An 18,236-nucleotide genomic window follows, 5' to 3' on the forward strand; every position below is an offset into this window, starting at 1 on the left:
TGACAACATAGGAGGCTCTCCTGAACTTCCTTTTTCCTTCAGATGCACTGAATATACAGCCACCCACAGAGAATTGCCTCTGGAAGAAATCTAGAAACCAGTTGAATGACTTCCATATTGGGCGAGTGAGAAAATACCCACATTGAAAGGCTGAGAAACACTTTTGTCATAAACTCATAGTTGGCACAGCACTATACAATAGGGAGGGAACTCCCAACTCCCAGCTTGCGTTTAGACTGCACATCTAAAACCCCAATTTTTAAAACAACCACCCAAAACACCTGGATTTGAAAAACACTGGAGCTTATGTCCACAAGACACACAGAACTATAGCAAAGAAACAGTTCTTACTGGCTGAAAACTTTCCTAACATGGGGAAAGAAACAGATATCCAAATCCAAGAAGCCCAAAGGGGGGGGGGGGGGAATATATATATATATATATATATATTCACACATACATACACACACACACACTAGAGGCCCAATGCACAAAATTTGTGCAAGGGGCTTGGTTCTCAGCCCCAGCTGCCTCGGCCCTAGCAGCCCTAGCTGCCTTGTGGCCTCGAGGCCCCACTGCCCCCACCCATTGGTCGTTCCAGGAGGTCGTTCCAGAAGGTCGTTCTGCCATCTGGTCTAATTAGCATATGAGCTCTTTATTATATAGGATGACTCTAAAGAGACACACACCAAGACACATTATAATTGAACTGTCAAAAGTTAAAGACAAGGAGAGAATCTTAAAAGTAGCAAGAGAAAAGCAACATGTTACATATAAGGGCAATCCCATAAGACTACAAGTGGGTTTTTCAGCAGAAATCCTGAAAGCCACAGGGAGTGGAGTGATATAGTCAAAGTGCTGAAATAAAAAGGACTGCCAACCGGAAATGCTCTACCCAGCAAAAGTGTTCTTTAGAATTGAAGGATAAAGGGTTTCCAGACAGACAAAAGCTGAGTCTATCACCATTAGATCAGCCTTATAAGAAAGGCTAAAGGGACTTCAAGTTGAAACAAAGGATGCTGATTGGTAACATGAAAACATATGAAAGTATAAAATTTGCTGGTAAAGGCAAATTCAGAACACTCTGATATTGTAAATGGTAGTAAATGAATCACTTATAACTCTAGATCAGCGGCTCTCAACCTATGGGTCACGACCCCTTTGGGGGTCGAACGACCCTTTCACAGGCGTCGCCTAAGACCATCGGAAAACACATATATAATGACATATTGTTTTTGTGATTAATCACTATGCTTTAATTATGTTCAATTTGTAACAATGAAATTGGGGGTCACCACAACATGAGGAACTGTATTAAAGGGTCGCAGCATTAGGAAGGTTGAGAACCACTGCTCTAGATAAAGGTTAAAAGACAAAGTTAAAAATAACTATATCTATGAAAAGTTGTTAATAGATAAACAATGTAAAAAGATATGTATTATGACATCAAATACATAAACAGTAGTGTAAAAATAGAGCTTTTGTATGCATTAAAAGTTATTAGCTTTGGCCTCCTGGTGCTTACCACAGGCTGTGTTCTTAGACTGACTGTACAGAAATAGGAGGCAGAGTAAACTTGCCCCATATACACCTCAGCTCAGGCTCTTTGCCTGGTCTGTATCGTGAATGGGGAGACATTGAGAAAAAAAAAAGTTATCAGCTTAAAATAGACTATAGCTGCAAGACATTTTATGTAAGCCTCATGGTAACCACAAAATATAAACCTATAGTAGATATACACACACAAAAAAGAGAAAGGAATCAAAGCATAACAACTAGAAGAATCATCACATCAAAGGAAGAAAGAGAGGAACAAAAAACTATAAAACAGCAAGAAAATAGTTAACAAAAGACAATATAAGTCTACACCTATCAATAATTACTTAAATGTACACAGACTAAATTCTCCAATCAAAAACATACAGTGGCTGAATGTATAAAAAAGAAGACACAACTGTATGCTGCCAACGAGAGGCTCACTTCAGCTTTAAGAACACACACACAACCATTTGCAACAGCATGGATGGAACTGGAGAGCATTATGCTAAGCGAAATAAGCCAGTTGGAGAAAGATAAATATCACATGATCTCACTCATATGTGGGATATAATGATCAACATAATTTGATGAACAAGAATAGATCCAGACACAAATGGCAGGGGAGGGGTGGGTTAGAGAGCAACCAAAGGACTTGTATGCATGCATATTAGCATAACCAATGGACACAGACACTGGGACGGTGGGGACTTGCCTGGGGTGGGAATGGCTGGGGGGGTGGGGGTTGGGGGGGTCAATTGGGGAAAAAGGAGATCTATGTAAAACTTTAGACAATAAAAAAAAAGATTCAATAAAATATAAAACAACGAAGAAAAAAAAAGAATACACACAGAATGAAAATGAAGGGGTGGAAAAAAATATTCCATGAAAATTGAAACTAAAAGAGAAAGGGTAGCTATACTTATATCAGACAAAATAGACATTAAGCCAAAAACGTAACAAGAGACAAAGAAGGTCATTATATCACAATAAAGGGGTCAACTCATCAAGAGGCTATAACAATTGTAAATATTCATGTACCCAACATCAGAGCACCTAAATATACCAACATACTGAATGGAGAAATAGACAACAATACGATAACAGTAGGGAACTTCAATCACTCACTTTAAACAATGGATAGATCATCCAGACAGAAAAGTCAATAGGGAACATTGGACTTAAACTACGGGTTAAACCAGATGCGCCTAACAGACATATACAGAACATTACATCTAACCGCAGCAGAATGCACATTTTCTCAAGTGTGCATGAAACATTCTCCAGGATAGATCATATGTTAGGCCAGAAAACAAGTCTTAATAAATTTAATAGATTAAAATCATATCAAGTGTCTTTTCTGACCATAATGCTATTGAATTAGAAATCAATTATATGTTCATCCTTTATACAGTAAGTCTCCCAAATTGATTTCATTCACTTCCAGAGCAAGAAAAATATTGACATGTTTTTGACTCCCAGATTCCTTTCTATAATCTTGATGTCTAGTCTTATATATTCACCTGCCTATCTGACATATTTATTTGGATGTCTAATAGGCATCTCACATTTAACATGTCCCTCTTGGAGAGGCCTTTCCTCCTTAGCATCCAGCAGCTCAGATATCACCTTCCAGAGAGACCTTTCCCATCTTGCTTCCCCTACCAGACCTTCCCTTCCCTACTTCTTTCGCTGTTACATATTACCCATTTTCCCCAGCTAGCATATACATTTTTGAGGGCAGGGCTTTTGTTTGTCTTCTCCACTGCTCTATTCTAACACCTAGAACAGTGGTTGGCAAACTGCGGCTCACGAGCCATATGCGGCTCTTTGGCCCCTTGAGAGTGGCTCTTCCACAAAATATCGACTTCTGCGCATGGGCCACGAAGTTTCAACCGCACTGTACATGGCACCCGCACGTGGTATTTTGTGGAAGAGCCACACTCAAGGGGCCAAAGAGCCGCATGTGGCTCCCGAGCCGCAGTTTGCCGACCACTGACCTAGAACAATGCCCAGTACATAGTAGATTCTATAAAGATATTTGTTAAACAAACAAATATGCTTGTTAAGAAATTATGGAAGACTTAAAATCTTACCTGGTCTTCTCTGATAAATTTATCTTTAACCACAAACTTCATCAACTGTCTATCAATTAAAAGTCATTGTCTGATAAGGGTTACTAGAAAGTAAGCTTTTAACAAAAATGAACACTGAGATGTTAGGAGGGGTTTAGATTTTTATTTTTAAAAGGTCATTGTGTGAGATCTGTGAATGGCCAGGTTACTGCTGCACCTGACACTAAAGGACACTAAGCCACCATTGGACTATCATTGACCATCCTGTCCCAGGTGGTACTTCCTGCCATTACCAGTGGCTCCCTCGCTGAAGAATGAAGCACATCTAGGTCCAGGGGAATTGCAGGAAACAAGGATCTTTCAGAGAGGACAGCCAAGTCTTGATCCTGACCCTGGAGGACTTTTTCCTCAATATGGAGGACAAATAGGTCATGAGCTTTTTCCTGAGAAATTCTTCCAGTTCCTTTATCCTAAAACTGATATCATAGGACTTATCTTGCATTTTTTATCCAAAGAAATATATGTGAGTTCCCTAGAGACCTTCTTTACCATATCAACAGTCGGGTTGATTATCTATGTAATTAGAAATTATGGTACCACTTTTGCACAATTTGCTGATAAACTTGAGCAAAAATGTACCCAACTAAAAGAGGTGAAGCAGGCTTCCATCAAGCACATACAGAATATGACTGACTTTGAGACGTCAGGCACAGGTTCAGAAATGTAATTATCTTTTTTATGTCCAGAAGAATAACACTGCTATGGCCTTGAAAGTCGCTGACTGTGAACGGCTCTATAAAGTATAAAGTAGGTAAGAATCACCTCAAAAAAGGAATAAGACCACAAAAGATAAACCGGGTGGAGAGACACACTGTGTGGAGTATCTATGCTAGAGCAAAAGGAGATAAAGGCCCAGGGCATTTTAGAGCTAAAGCTCTTGGCAAAGAAAGCTCAAACACAGCCAGTCTGTAAATGCATCTGTCTCAATTGAGACAGCTACCAACAATTGACTTACTTAATAGAAACTAGTCTATGTGACAACATCTTTTTGTCTATTGTTGGGGACTGAAATTATATTTCATGTTTCCTAAAAAGGGAAGATTTCAGCTTGGTATAGTGAGAGAAATTAAATAACTTATTGGTCAGTAATGTATTTCTCATCCTTCTTGCCTTGCACAAGCTGTATTCTACCAGCAAGAAAAAGCTGGACAGACAGCAAATTAATAACTTTTTATGAACCAATCAGAGAATTGAAGCCATTACAAATCTGGAGAGACAGGCACCTTTAGGGAGACACAGGACCCAAGCATTTGCTTATCTGAGGCAGAAGCCACCATACACCATATGAGCCAGTAAGACGATTAAACTAGAAATTTTGGCAAATTGCTGGAGGCCAAGGGTAGGCCAGCATGAGAAAGGTGAAAGCTCCTGGGGTCATAGTTATAGGGAGGTTCCCCCACTTTGTGCAGGCCTTTGTTCTAGGAACTCCACCAGGCTCTCAAAGAGAGGATCAAGGAGAGTCCAAAGAGGTTCCCACCATGGTTCTGCTGGCAGGGAGAAAAAGCAACCACTGCAAAATCTGCCCAGACCATTCTCCCTTAGGAAAAAAAGACTTCATCTGCAAGTGGCACCACCTGCGCGCACTGATGGAATGCCACTGCAGCTGTGGGAAGGGGACTCTGTCTAGGCCACTGCCCTATCTCACCCAAGTGGAGGGGGAACCTCACAGAGTGATGGCCTTTCTGGCCACAGACTGTACACTGGATACTAAAAGAAGGGAACAGAGGGCAGGGAAAATCTCTACTTCTAAAGCAGGAGCAGAAATTCTCCTGAATGCCCAATATTGTGCACTCCAAAGAGTGAGATTTAATCAGAACAATAGAGAATGCTACCCTTGTCCATACCCTACTCAGCATGCTAACAAACCTCCAGTAATAACAATGGAGTACAGCTGAGAGAGCTGCTAAGAGACAGATTCTCTCTGGAGAATAGTACAAAGGGAAGACCCAAGGCCAAAAGAGGAGACAAAACAAGTCACCAGAGGAAACTGAAGTGTATGGTACCCACAGCAACAACAAACCTCAACAGTAGTAATCATTAACACACTTCAAAAACAGCCCTACTCTTGGCTAGATTATCACACATCTCCACACTAAAGCCTATTTATCTCAGTTTCTATTGTCCTGTACAACATGTCTGGCTTGCAAATATATATATTCTAGAGGCCCGGTGCATGAATTTGTGCATGGGTGGGGTCAGGCCAGTGGGGGTGGGGTGGGGGTTGGGGAAGAGGACGTGGGGAAGCTGATTGGGGCCAGGCCAGCCAGGTGGGGCCACAGTGTGCATCATAGAGACTGGTCATTCCGGTTGTTCTGGCATCCGGTCACTTGGCTTTTATATATATAGATATGTTGGTATGTCAAATATATACAGGGTTCCCCCCAAAAGGTATACACACTTAAATAGCTGATAGCTCAATTTTGAAAATAAATTGTATTTTAATAAATATTGCCTTTATAATTATTAAAAGTTTGTGTATATCTTTTTTTGGGGGGACACCTTATATATATGACATACCAAAAGACAAAAAATAAAGCCTGAAAAGGTAAAGGAATCATCAGAAGAAGAATCAGATAGGATAAAGATGTTGGAAATATCAGAGAGAGCTAATTTTAAATAATCTATGATAATAGTGAAGGCTATAATGGAAAAAGTAGTCATCATTCAATATCAGACAGGTAATTTTAGCAGAGACATGGACAAATATAATAAAAGTAAAATGAAAACATCAGAAATTAAAAACAGGGTAACAGAAGTGAAAAGAACCTTCAATGGGCTCTTCTCTAGATGTTACCCAGTTAAGGGAAGAATCAGGTAACCTGAAGTTAGGGCACTAGAACTTATACAAACTGAAAAGTAAAGAGAAAAAAGACTGAAAACACAACAGATCATCCAAAAGCTGAGCGACAATACCAAACAATATAACACAAGCATAGGTGGAATCCCAAAAAAATGGAGATGAAATATTTGAAGAAATGAGTAAACATATTATAAAATAACTGACCACATATCTAAGAAACTTAGAGACCACTAAGCAGGGGAAAACAAACAAACCACACATACAAATATTATATTCAGAATGTTGAAAGCCAAAGGCAGAAAAAAATCTTGAAGGTAGCTGGGGGGGGGGGGGGGGGGACGACTCACCTTACCCATTGTTATGGACTGAATATGTATGTCCAGATAGATACATTGAAGCTCTAACCCCCAGTTTGGCTGTATTTGGACATAGGGCCTCTAAGGAAGTAATTAAGGTAAAAATGAAGTATTAAGGGTGGGATTAGTGTCCTTATATGAAGAGAAACCAGAGAGCTCACATGCTCTCTCCCCATCTATGTGCATGCACTGAAGAAATGCCATTGGTGGACACAGCGACAAGCTAGGAAGAGAGCCCTCACCATAAACCAACCATGCTGGACCTCTGATCTCAGACTTACAGCCTACAGAACTGTGAGAAAATTAATTTTTGCTATTTAAGCCACCTACTCTGAGGTATTCTGTTATGGTAGCCTGAGCAGACTGACACCTATAAAGGAACAAAGCTAAGAATTAAAGAAAACTTCTTGGTTTTCTTGCCAGAAACCAGCCAAGCAAGAAGACAATGAACTAACATCTTTAAAGTGCTAAAGAAAAAACTGTCAACCCAGAATTCTATATCCAGCAAAACACCCCCCCCCCCCCCCCCAAATGAAGGAGAAATAAAGACGTTCTCAGATGAACAAAAATAAAAGGGAATTCACTACTAACAGACTTACACTACATGAAATGTTAAAGGAAGTTCTTCAGGCAGAAGGAATAAGATATAGGTTAAAAACTTAGATCTACACAAAGAAATAAAGAGCATCAGAAATGGAAGAAATAAAGGTAAAACATAATCTTCAGCTTATTTTTAATTACACTAAAATATAACTATTTAAAGCAATAAAAGTAACAAGGTATTGGGTATATATATGAAATATATAAAATACATGAAATATATGACAATAATGGTGAGAGACTGCAAGGCAAGGATGTCTCCTCTCACTACTCTTACTCAACCTTGCACAGCAATACCTAGCTAGTGCAATAAGGCAAGAAAAATAAATAAAAATCACACATATTGGAAAGGAAGAAATGAAAGTGTCTTTATTAGGAGACAACATGGTTGCCTATATATAAAATTCAAAAAAATCCACAAAAACCTCCTAGTAAAGTTGCAGAATACAAGGTCAACATATAAAAATAAATTGTGTTCCTACATGCTAGCAATGAATAAATAAAATCTGAAATTTTAAAAGACACTATTTACAATAGTACCACAAAAAGAAATACTTAGGTAAAAATCTAACAAAAAATATATAAGATCTGTGGAAAGAAATAAAAATACTCATGAAATAAGTAAAAAATCTAAATAAAGACTCAATGTTGTTAGGATGTCTATTCTTCTAATTTGATCTATAATTCAATATGATCACAAACAAAATTTTAGCAAGAGTTTTTATACATATCAACAAGATTATTCTAAAATTTATATCAAATGGCAAAAGAACTAGAATAGCCAAAACATTGTATAAAAGAATAAAGGGGAGAATCACATTTAATATACTCAAGATTTACTGTAAAGCTACAGCAATCAAAGACAGTGTGGTACTGTTAAAGAAATATACATAAAGATCAACAGAACAGAAGAGAGCCCAGAAATAGACCCACATAAATACAGTCAATTGATTTTTGACAGAGGTATAAAGGTAATTCAAAACAACTTAATATTAGAAACCATTAAAATTACATGGAACACATGTTGGGAAATGCTACTTCAGAACCCTTATGTAATTTTTAAGGGAGGTAACTGGGCTGTTTCTAGAGATTTCTTAGGCTGTCTTAGCAAGGGATGAATTATAGTACATGCCTTTTGCTCCATGGACAAGCTGAACCATTCTGTGGATACTCAGTCAGCCTCTTTTCCCAGCCACTCCTACCATTACCCAATGGGCTCATAAACAAAGTGGCCATGGTGGCAGGGATGGAGGCTATACAAGGGCTCAGCAATGCATACTTCCGTTCCCCAAGGCTGACTGGCTATAGTCACTGCTGATTGCCCAATCAGCCAGCAGCAGAGACTAACAAACACTGAGTTGTCAAAATGGCACCATTTTCTGGGTTGACCAGCCAGCTATCAGATGGCAGGTTGATTATATTAGACTGTTTCCATCACAGAAGGAGCAGAGTTTTGTTTTTACCGGAACAGACACTCTGGATATGGATTTGCCTTTCCTCTACACAATGCTTTTGCCCCAAACTACTACCCATGGACTTACAAGGTCTCATTTGTGGACTTACAGAACGCTTATCCACCATCATTGTATTCCACATGGCATGGCTTCTAATCATGAAGCTCACTTTACAACAAAAGAAGTGTGGCAATGGGCCTATGCACATGGAACTTATGTGCTCTACCATCCTGAAGAAGCTGGCTTGACAGAATGGTGGCATGGTCTCTTGTAAATATGTTTTTAAATTGATTTTAGAGAGAAAGAGTAAGGAAGAGGGAGAGAAACATTGATATGAGAGTGAAACATCAATTGGGTACCTCCTGTACACCCCCTACTGGGTATAGTGCCCGAAACCCTGGCCATGTTCTTTGACAGGGAATCAAATTGGTGGGTGTAGGGCTGGCATGATCTTGTGAAGACTCAGTTGCAGTTCCAGTGAGGTGGCGATACCTTGCAGGCCTATGGTAAGGTTCTCCAGAGGGCTATATATGCTCTGAGTCAGCATCCAATATATGGCACCGTTCCCCCCATAGCCAGGATCCACAGGATCCAGGAATCAAGAGGTGGAAGTGGAATTGGCACCACTCATGATTACCTCCAGTGACCCACTAGCAAATTTTTTTCTTCCTTTTCCCACGACTTTATGTTCTGTTAGTCTAGAGATCTTGGTTTCAAATGGGGGAATGCTTCTATCAGGAGACATAACAATGATTCCACTGAACTGGAAGTTAAGAATGACACCCAATCATATTGGGCTCCTTATGACTCTAAATCAACAGGCAAAGAAGGAAGTGCTGACTGGGGTGAATAAACCTGACTACTAAGCGAAACTGGAGAGTATACTATTCCACAGTGGAGGTAAGGAAGAGTATTTCTGGAATACAGGAAGCCCCTTAGAGTATATCTTAGCATTACTATGCCCTGGGGTTAAGATCAAAAGAAAACAATAACAACCCAATCCACACTGGGCTACTCAGGAATGAAGGTTTGGGTCACCTCACCAGGTAAAAAACTGTGATTAGGAGAGGTGCTTGCTGAAGGCAAAGAGAAGAGTGGGTAGTAGAAGAACATAAGTTATAAATACTAGCTACACCCACTTGGCCAGTTACATAAATGAAGACTGTAATTGTCATGAGTATCCATTTCTTATTTTGCTATGAATATATTTATCTGTATATGTATCTTTGTTTTCTTGCCTTTCTTATTCTCTTATTACATAACATATGATGTATTGGCTTTATATCATGGTATTTAAGTATTACTCATTTTACATTATAGTATTTAAGTTATGGGATATCAAGGAGAAGAATAAACATCACTCAAAGACTTTACCTCATCTTCTGGGGCAGAGGTTAGAGCATTTCTGATTGTATTTGGGATAGTTGTATCATGTTAGGCAGAATTATGATGTTGTTATTACCTTATTTGAAGATTATGTTGGTTTCATATGTGTATGGATAACAAGTTGACAATGGGGTGAACTTGTGATGGTTAATTTTATGTGTCAACTTGCCTGTGCCACAGGGTGCCCACACTAAAATTATTTCTGGGTGTGTCTGTGAGGGTGTTTTTGGATGATATTAATATTTGAATCCATGGACTCAGATTGACCTCCCTAATATGTGTGGGCATCACCCAATCCTTTACGAGCCTGAATAGGACAATAAGGCAGAAGAAGGAATTTGCCACTTTTGCTTCCTGCCTGCTTGAGCTGGGACATGGTCTTCTCCTGCCCTTGACCCAGGACTTGTACCATTAGCCCCCTAATTTAAGGCCTTCAAACTTGGCCTGGAATTATATCACTGGCTTTCCTAGGTCTCCAGCTTCTGGATGGCAGACTGTGGGACATCTCAACTTCCATAATCATGTGTTGATTCCTTATAATAAATAAATCTCTGCATATATATATCCTATATAATAGAGGTAACATGAAAATTAATCCTCACGCTCTCACAAGATGGCTGCCTACGCCAGGCCGGCTGGGGGGTTAGTGAGGGACGACCAAATGACTGAACAAGCAGGCTGCGTGGGGTGATCAGGTTGGCAGGGGGTTAGTGAAGGACGACCAAACAACTGAACAGCAGGCTGCGTGGGGTGACCAGGCCGGTGGGGGGGCAGTTAGGGGCAACCAGGCCGGCGGGGGGGGGGGGGTGCAGTTGGGGGCGACCAGGCTGGCAGGGGGGGCAGTTGGGGACGATTAGGCTGGCGGGGGGGGCAGTGTGGGGCAACTAGGCCAGTGAGGGGGGCAGTTGGAGGTGACCAGGCCAGCAGGGGGCAGTTAGGAGTGACCAGGCTGGAAGGGAGGGGGTAGTTGGGGGTGACCTAGCCAGCAGTGGGGGGCAGTTAGGGGTGATCAGGCAGGCAGGCAGGCAGGTGAGCGATTAGGAGCCAGTGGTCCAGGATTGTGAGAGAAATGTCCGACTGCCAGTTTAGGCCTGGGATTGGGCCTAAATTGGCAGTTGGACATCCCCCAAGGGGTCCTGGATTGGAGAGGGTGCAGGCTGGGCTGAGGGGGGACTCCCCTCTTGTGCATAAATTTCATGCACCAGGCCTCTAGTATCTCTCTCTCTCTCTCTCTCTCTCTCTCTATATATATATATATATATTTTTTTTTTTTTTTTTTCTGGAGAACCCTAATATAATTTCCAATTCAAATCTCTTTCCTCTGAAAATGCCTCTAATTTCTCCCAAATCTTCATGGATCTTGCCTGCACAACTCTCTTGATCTCTTTTGGTCTGGGAGGCACAAAACAGCATATGCTATACTATACCATCTTTGATAGGTATGTATTTTAAGGACATATGTTTCCAACTAGAATTTAATGACCTTGAAAAAAAAGAGTTTTATCTCTTATTTTTTTCTCCATGTATTTTCTTCCATTTGTTCATTTGTTTGTTCATTTATGCACTCATTCAACTCATTTGCTGAGTTCTACTATATGCTCAGTACACTGCTAGCCAATACAATAGTGAGCAACTTCAGACTGCTCCTTCTACCCTTATGGAGATTACAGCCGAGGAGATGCAGATACGAATAAAACAACCATGGAATAGATGCATAATTAAAGCCCTAGTAATGCTTTAGAAGGAAATATACTCAGAGTCCACAGAGAGTGACCTAACCTAACCTTGGGTGAAGAGGAGGGTGGGGCAAGACTAATCTGCAAGAAGTCATATTGAGCTAAAATGTAAAGAAGAGTAGATTTTCACTAAGTAGAGAAAAAGGGTGCAGGTGAGAAAAGAGTGTTCTAAACAGAAGGTCTGAGGTGGGGAAAGTGCACAGGGTCACACAATTGCCCAGACAGACACTACTAACCATTTTCTTCAGTCTCTTCTCTTCTCGTTTTTTCTCCAGTTGAGCCTCCTTTTCTTCTGCCTCCCTCTTCTGCCGCTCCTCCTCTTGGGCCTTTAACTGGGCCTGATCAAGATTAGAATTTGTAAAAATCAGCACCCTTGATTTGTACGGAAATATGATCCTTAAGTTGAGATTGAGAGAAGTATCTACCAAAGTGTCCACCCGTCTCTGGAAGAAGCTTGCACTTTGTGATAAAAGTAGAAACCCAACCAACAGGTGGTCAGTTGTGTAACTTGAAAGTTTCTCCAAAGAATACTCTTCTCCTTGGGAAGATGAGACTAAGCATGAATAAGACCATTAACTTTTTATCATAAAAATTATTACTTTCTAGTTCTTCTTTTCATCTGTGAAATACTAAGTCCAAACTATATATAATGTGGGAAAATTTGTTCTTTCATTTCACTTAACAAACCCTTAAAACTGTTAGTAGTATCTATTTTTTCTTAGTAGGTACAACATTTACTTCTGAAGTCCAGGTCAAAACTTTGAAAGATAAGAACTCTCTACCTTTGCAAACTTGTCAGGTTGGACATCTACCTATAACACATTAGTCTTGGTTATCTGTCAATCTTCCAATGTGCTATTTCTCATCGATGTCTGTAACATTCCTGCTACACAAATGATGTTGATGTTTTCCCCTTTATTTTCCTAAAATTGTTACAGAGTTCAGGCCAGTAGGCAAAAGCCATTTCCAAAGTTGGTATAATTCTATTGTCTCAATAGGCTTAAACAAGCTAGGCTTAACTTTTTTTTTAAATAAACACTTATACAAATCCTTTCTCGTGCCTCAGTTTGCATTCTTGATTTATTACCAATTTTTCCTCTTCTTGTTTTTGTTTCTTCTCTGCCAAGATCCGCCTACGTTCAGCTCGCTGAGCTGCTCTCTCTTCCATGGCTAGAAAATAGTAAGAGTTCCAATATAAAGAATATAAGGAACACTGAAAAACACATGTCCCCATTTTACAGTAAAATTTGGTGTTATTAAGGTTTTCTTTTAAGTTGAGTGTTCACAATCTCAGAAATATATGTATAAAATTTCTATAAAATACAAATATATAAACTATAGGTATGTATGTATATCCCCTGTAAGTTAAAGACCTATGATCTCATCCTCAACAATGATGAGCAATTTGCAGATTATGTTTTTACTTACATTTCTATAGAATAATGTTTACTGGTTTAAATTAGATAATGTGCCTTGATGATACTTTTAGTATATGAAACTGAGAAACCATAATTTTAATTTGATAATTCCTTTAATGAATGTAGAATATGTTAATTATACTTAACAAATACTTTGAGAATAGAATTACTCCCATTGAATCCACTAATTTTTCCCAAGTCATAATACATACATCTGTATATGTAACAACAACAACCACAAACTAAAGTTTAGGGTCACAATGAATACATTTTAATATAGTTTTAAGGCCTGGATATCCAGATGGGCAGGAAATGGAACTGTACTAAGCATTTGGAGAGCTGGCATCTGAACGGATTTGAGTGTCAGACTCCTGTTCTTGACAGTCTATTAAATATCAATCCAAAAGAAGCAAATGTGCAAGATGGCCTGATAATGTGACTGTCATCAGCCAGGACTTTCACAGGAAGTGGAGCATGGGTGGGAGGAGTACCAAGTTCTGCTCACCCAAGTCAGCCAATGGTTACTTTTGGTTCCTTGTGTCATATTATAGAGGAAGAACATTTAAGTCCAAGTTTTAAGAATTAATAAACAAAACACTCACCAGGCTGTCTTACAAATATTAAGTGTCTGCTTTGCTGGAAAATAATAGTGGGGTGCCACAGATGGCAGGAGTGAGGATGTCTTTAAGGAGGCAGAAGCAGACTAGAGGATTAAAGTGACAGAACCCTGAGAAGTGGAGCCTCTGGTAATAGTCCCTTCCCATCTTTTCTGGAGCTAGATAGTCATTAAAGACTATTTGCAAGGTAGCCTGAGGTGCTAACTTGTTGATCAAATAATAAAAAAGTAATAAGTGGGCATTTTTAAATTATCCTCAGTGGACATAGATGGCATAAACTGCTGTCCTAGCAGTCAATGCAAAGACTGCTAATTTCTTCATTACAGGAATGAACTTGAGGCACAGTGTCCTTCAGATGACCTCAATTTTGGTTAGGGCAGCAATCTTGCCATAGGTGAAAACTCAGATTTATAAAACACAATCTAATTGTCAAAGTGCCTACCACACATACAAACACATGTACAATGGTTGACTAAGTATACAGTGAAAACAATTAGCAGATTCATTGCTGGGTTCTAAGGAATGCTTCTCTTCCAACAGTATTGTTTGGTTTAAATAACGATGTCAATGTTATCAACAATCCAATTAAATTAAAATGGGTGGTTTACAGATTTCATTACTAAAAGCCTATCATCAAGGCACAACTTATTATAAAATGATGTACTAACTTAACATAAATTGCTATAAATTTTAATGTTAACAAAATATAATGATAGGTGATCTTGATCAATGTTTATTCTAGGCAGCTACTCAGGGTTTTCTCATTTGTGTATGTGTCCCATTTTTTAAAAATCACAATATAAATCTCAAATTAGAGGAAAATGATACACCTCTCAGCAATTTTTTTTTATTGGCTGCAAAGGCCCAAAGTTTGGCAGAAGAGGCAGGAGAAAAGTTGTGGAGCGCTCTGGTGTATTCCACTTCTCACGTGTCTACCCACCTTAGACTGACCAGGTTCTGCCAAGCTCAAAACCCAAGAGTGGCCTGAATTCAATCCCAGCACACTCTACTCCACCAGGGAAGATAACCACCACCAAGGCCAAACCAAGACAGCCCTGCCTTTAAGTATGGGATGAGGTGCCATCAGCTTCCTTGGGTTCCTTCTGGGTCCAGAAAGATAATTTTGGGAGTTGCTTCTACTACCTTCAGTCCCAGGGGAAGCAACAGGAGAACTGGAGAAGGAAAAAAAAACAGAATTCAGACCAATAACCAGCGTTGTTCAAAGCCCTTGCACCTGAGGAACTCAAAATTTTAAAAACTTTAATCCTTTCTCTCTGAGATAACCATGCATTATTACACCCACTGGATAAATTGGTGTCATAAGGCAGGGAAAGGTTGAGTGACTGGCCTGCACCTCCAGTGTGTGAAGCACTCCCACTCTCACCCCAGTACTTCAAATCAATTTGTCACACATATTGAGTATATCTCAAGCACCTCTGAAACCATCCTAAATGGCTTTTAAAAAATTTGGATTCTTATTTCAGGCTCAAAAATATTTACTTTTATCCAAAACAACTATAAATTTAAGCTAGATAATTGACCATCCCAAGGGACTGCTCCATTTGGACCCGATATTGTCTGACTTGACTTCTCAGCACTTAACATGATCAGAAACCCGCAGGTCAAGCTAAAGCAAGTAGGTATTTCTCTTTTATTGTTATAACAGAGCTCCTAGACAAAGGCAGCTGCAATACCAATGGGAATGTATAAGTGGATCCTTCTAGGCCAGCGGTTCTCAGCCCGTGGGTCGCGACCCCTTTGGGGGTCGAACAACCCTTTCACAGGGGTCGCCTAAGACCATCGGAAAACACATATATGATGACATATTGTTTTTGTGATTAATCACTATGCTTTAATTATGTTCAATTTGTAACAATGAAAATACAACCTGCATATCAGATATGTACATTAGGATTCATAACAGTAGCAAAATTACAGTTATGAAGTAGCAACAAAAATAATTTTATGGTTGGGGGTCACCATAACATGAGAAACTGTATTAAAGGGTCGTGGCATTAGGAAGGTTGAGAACCACTGTTCTAGGCAGTCGCTTGCCTTAAAGACCTATTTGTATCTGCCATGTACCCATCACAATGCATGGGCCTATTTGGTCTGAGAGTACAACAAAAGGAAAGCAGAGATCACGGAGCCTGGAAGCCAGGTAGAGTTCAGGAGCCCATCTACCACAAAGTGAAAAATTCCAAATAATGAGTCCAGAGAGTGTTCTGATGCAATGGACATACTTTGAAAGCACCTGGCAGGTTCTTTCAGGTTCTTCTTCTCTGGGGTTTGACAGCAGGCGGCTCTGTGTGTCCATGAGGGCTGCATCGCGCTCTGCTGCCCACCGAGCCTGTGCCAGCCTCTGGCTTTCCTTCAGCTCCAGAATTGTTTTGTGCTGTTCCTGAAGTTTCTTCTTTTGCTTCTCAATCAGCTGCTGCTGGAACACATGGCGATTGTGGAAATGGCCCATGCAAATGGGCTTTGCTTTCTGGCTGGTGGTTCTGAGCTTCTCGTCGCTGTCAGGCTGCTGGGAGGCCTCAACATCCAAGGTCTTGTGCGGCTTATTGTCAGAGGTGTTCAGAGGGACATTCTGGAGGGGAACTTGCAAGGTGCTCTTTGTTGGTCTTCCCAGGTGGGGCGTAGGCATGCAATCACTGCTCTCTGAGGGAGGCTTTTCCCACAAAAGGGGCCCGGCAGTCACCTGAGAGAGAAAAAAAGGTTACAGAGCTCAGCTGTTTGAAGGACTGTGCTGCCGAGATCCAACTTCAGCCAGTCAGCATCGTTCTGTTCAATGGCACAACTACTCTACACCCCAGTCAGAGGTCCTGTGCGGCTGGCCTGGCTATCTCACAGGCCATCAGTCTTCACCCTGGGAGCCACTTTTAGAATGTGCAATGCTGCTGGCCAGGAAAACTGTGTGTGTGGGAGGGGCAGGGTGGGGGGGGAGGGAGGGAGAGAATAGCTACAGCTGTACAAACCACTGACATGGGCCAGAACATTTGTAATCAGAAAAGTGTGCTCTCATACATGTCTAATTTGGATAGTTCATTTGTAAATTAGACAAGATTACTCCAGATATATATCACAGGAATTTTAATCTGCATGAATTAACTGAATTTTGCAGAAAATTGAATATTTTGTGGCAAAGGATATAGTATTTCTCAAGAATATTTGAAAACTAAAGAATACCTTTATAAATCTACACTAATAAAGAGAAACATGGTAATTAGCGTACGACCGCTACCCTTCCCATTGGCTAATCAGCATATTCTTATGCAAATTAACTGTCAGCCAAGATGGCGGCCGGCAGCCATGCACTGAAGCGAACAGGGAGGCTTGCTTGCTCCAGTGACGGCGGACTCCAACGTTCCCCGCCTAACTTGCCGGCCTCTCAGCTGCAACTCTAAGTGACTATGTTGCAAATATAGAAGCTAAACAAAACCCCAGAAACCTGCATTAGTCAGCCAGGCTTCAGCCAGCCGGACCACAACATTGTATCAAATACAGAAGGAAAAACAAAGGCCAGAAACCGGCTTTCAGCAGTCGAGGCCTCAGAGCTAAAGCTGGCCCAGAATAAAAAAAAAAAGAAAGAAAAAAAGGAGCGGTTGGGAGCTTCAGTCAACCCACCAGCCTGAAAACAGCCCTCAGCCCCTCAGCCAGACTGGCCAGGCACCCCAGTGGGGATGCCCACCCTGATCCAGGACACCCTTCAGGGCAAACCAGCCGGCCCCCACCGATGCACCAGGCCTCTATCCTATATAGTAAAAGGGTAATATGCCTCCCAGCACCGGGATCAGTGGAGCAGCGAGGCCTCCCGGCACCGGGATCAGCGTGTCAGGGGGCAGCTCCCCAACCCCCTGATCGCCCTGTGGCTGTGTGTGTGACAGGGGGCGGGGCCACAACCTCCCTATCTGCCCTGACCTGTTCATGACAGGGGAAGGCGCCCCAACCCCCTGATCAGCCCTACTCTGTGCCTGATGGGGGGAGCTCCCCAATCCCCTGATCGCCCTGCGGCTCTGTGTGTGACAGTGTGTGGCGCCCCAACCCCCCGCCCCCATGGGCCCTGCTCTGTGTGTGACAGGGTAGAGCCATAACCTCTCCATCGGCCCTGCCCTGAGTGTGACAGTGGCGGCACCCAACCCCCTGATCGGCTCTGCTCTGTGGGTGATAGAGGGTGGCGCCCCAACCCCCCTCCACG

At 41.1% G+C, this 18,236-nt stretch overlaps 1 protein-coding gene, 1 non-coding gene and 1 pseudogene across 4 annotated transcripts in view; 2 read left to right on the forward strand and 1 right to left on the reverse strand.

Annotated features, from left to right (window-relative positions):
• Window positions 1–18,236, reverse strand: part of CCDC191 (coiled-coil domain containing 191) — an 84,267-nt gene that overhangs the window by 10,956 nt on the left and 55,075 nt on the right. For all 3 annotated transcript variants that reach the window (XM_070406227.1, XM_070406225.1, XM_070406228.1), the window contains 4 exons: window positions 16,282–16,739; window positions 15,098–15,210; window positions 13,091–13,173; window positions 12,240–12,341 (listed from right to left, as the gene is read on the reverse strand). In XM_070406227.1, coding sequence (XP_070262328.1) covers window positions 12,240–12,341; window positions 13,091–13,173; window positions 15,098–15,210; window positions 16,282–16,739 — 756 coding nt within the window. The remainder of the gene's footprint in view (window positions 1–12,239; window positions 12,342–13,090; window positions 13,174–15,097; window positions 15,211–16,281; window positions 16,740–18,236) is intronic.
• LOC139004433 (ATP synthase F(0) complex subunit B1, mitochondrial pseudogene) lies at window positions 106–4,602 on the forward strand (annotated as a pseudogene).
• Window positions 1,509–1,640, forward strand: LOC139004717 (small nucleolar RNA SNORA51). Its single transcript, XR_011470553.1, has one exon. It is a non-coding gene; the product is annotated as a small nucleolar RNA SNORA51 (small nucleolar RNA).

Source organism: Myotis yumanensis, unplaced genomic scaffold (assembly GCF_028538775.1).
Source record: "Myotis yumanensis isolate MYYU_CA2020_CCGP unplaced genomic scaffold, mMyoYum1.0.hap1 SCAF_2, whole genome shotgun sequence".
Lineage (NCBI taxonomy): Eukaryota > Metazoa > Chordata > Mammalia > Chiroptera > Vespertilionidae > Myotis > Myotis yumanensis.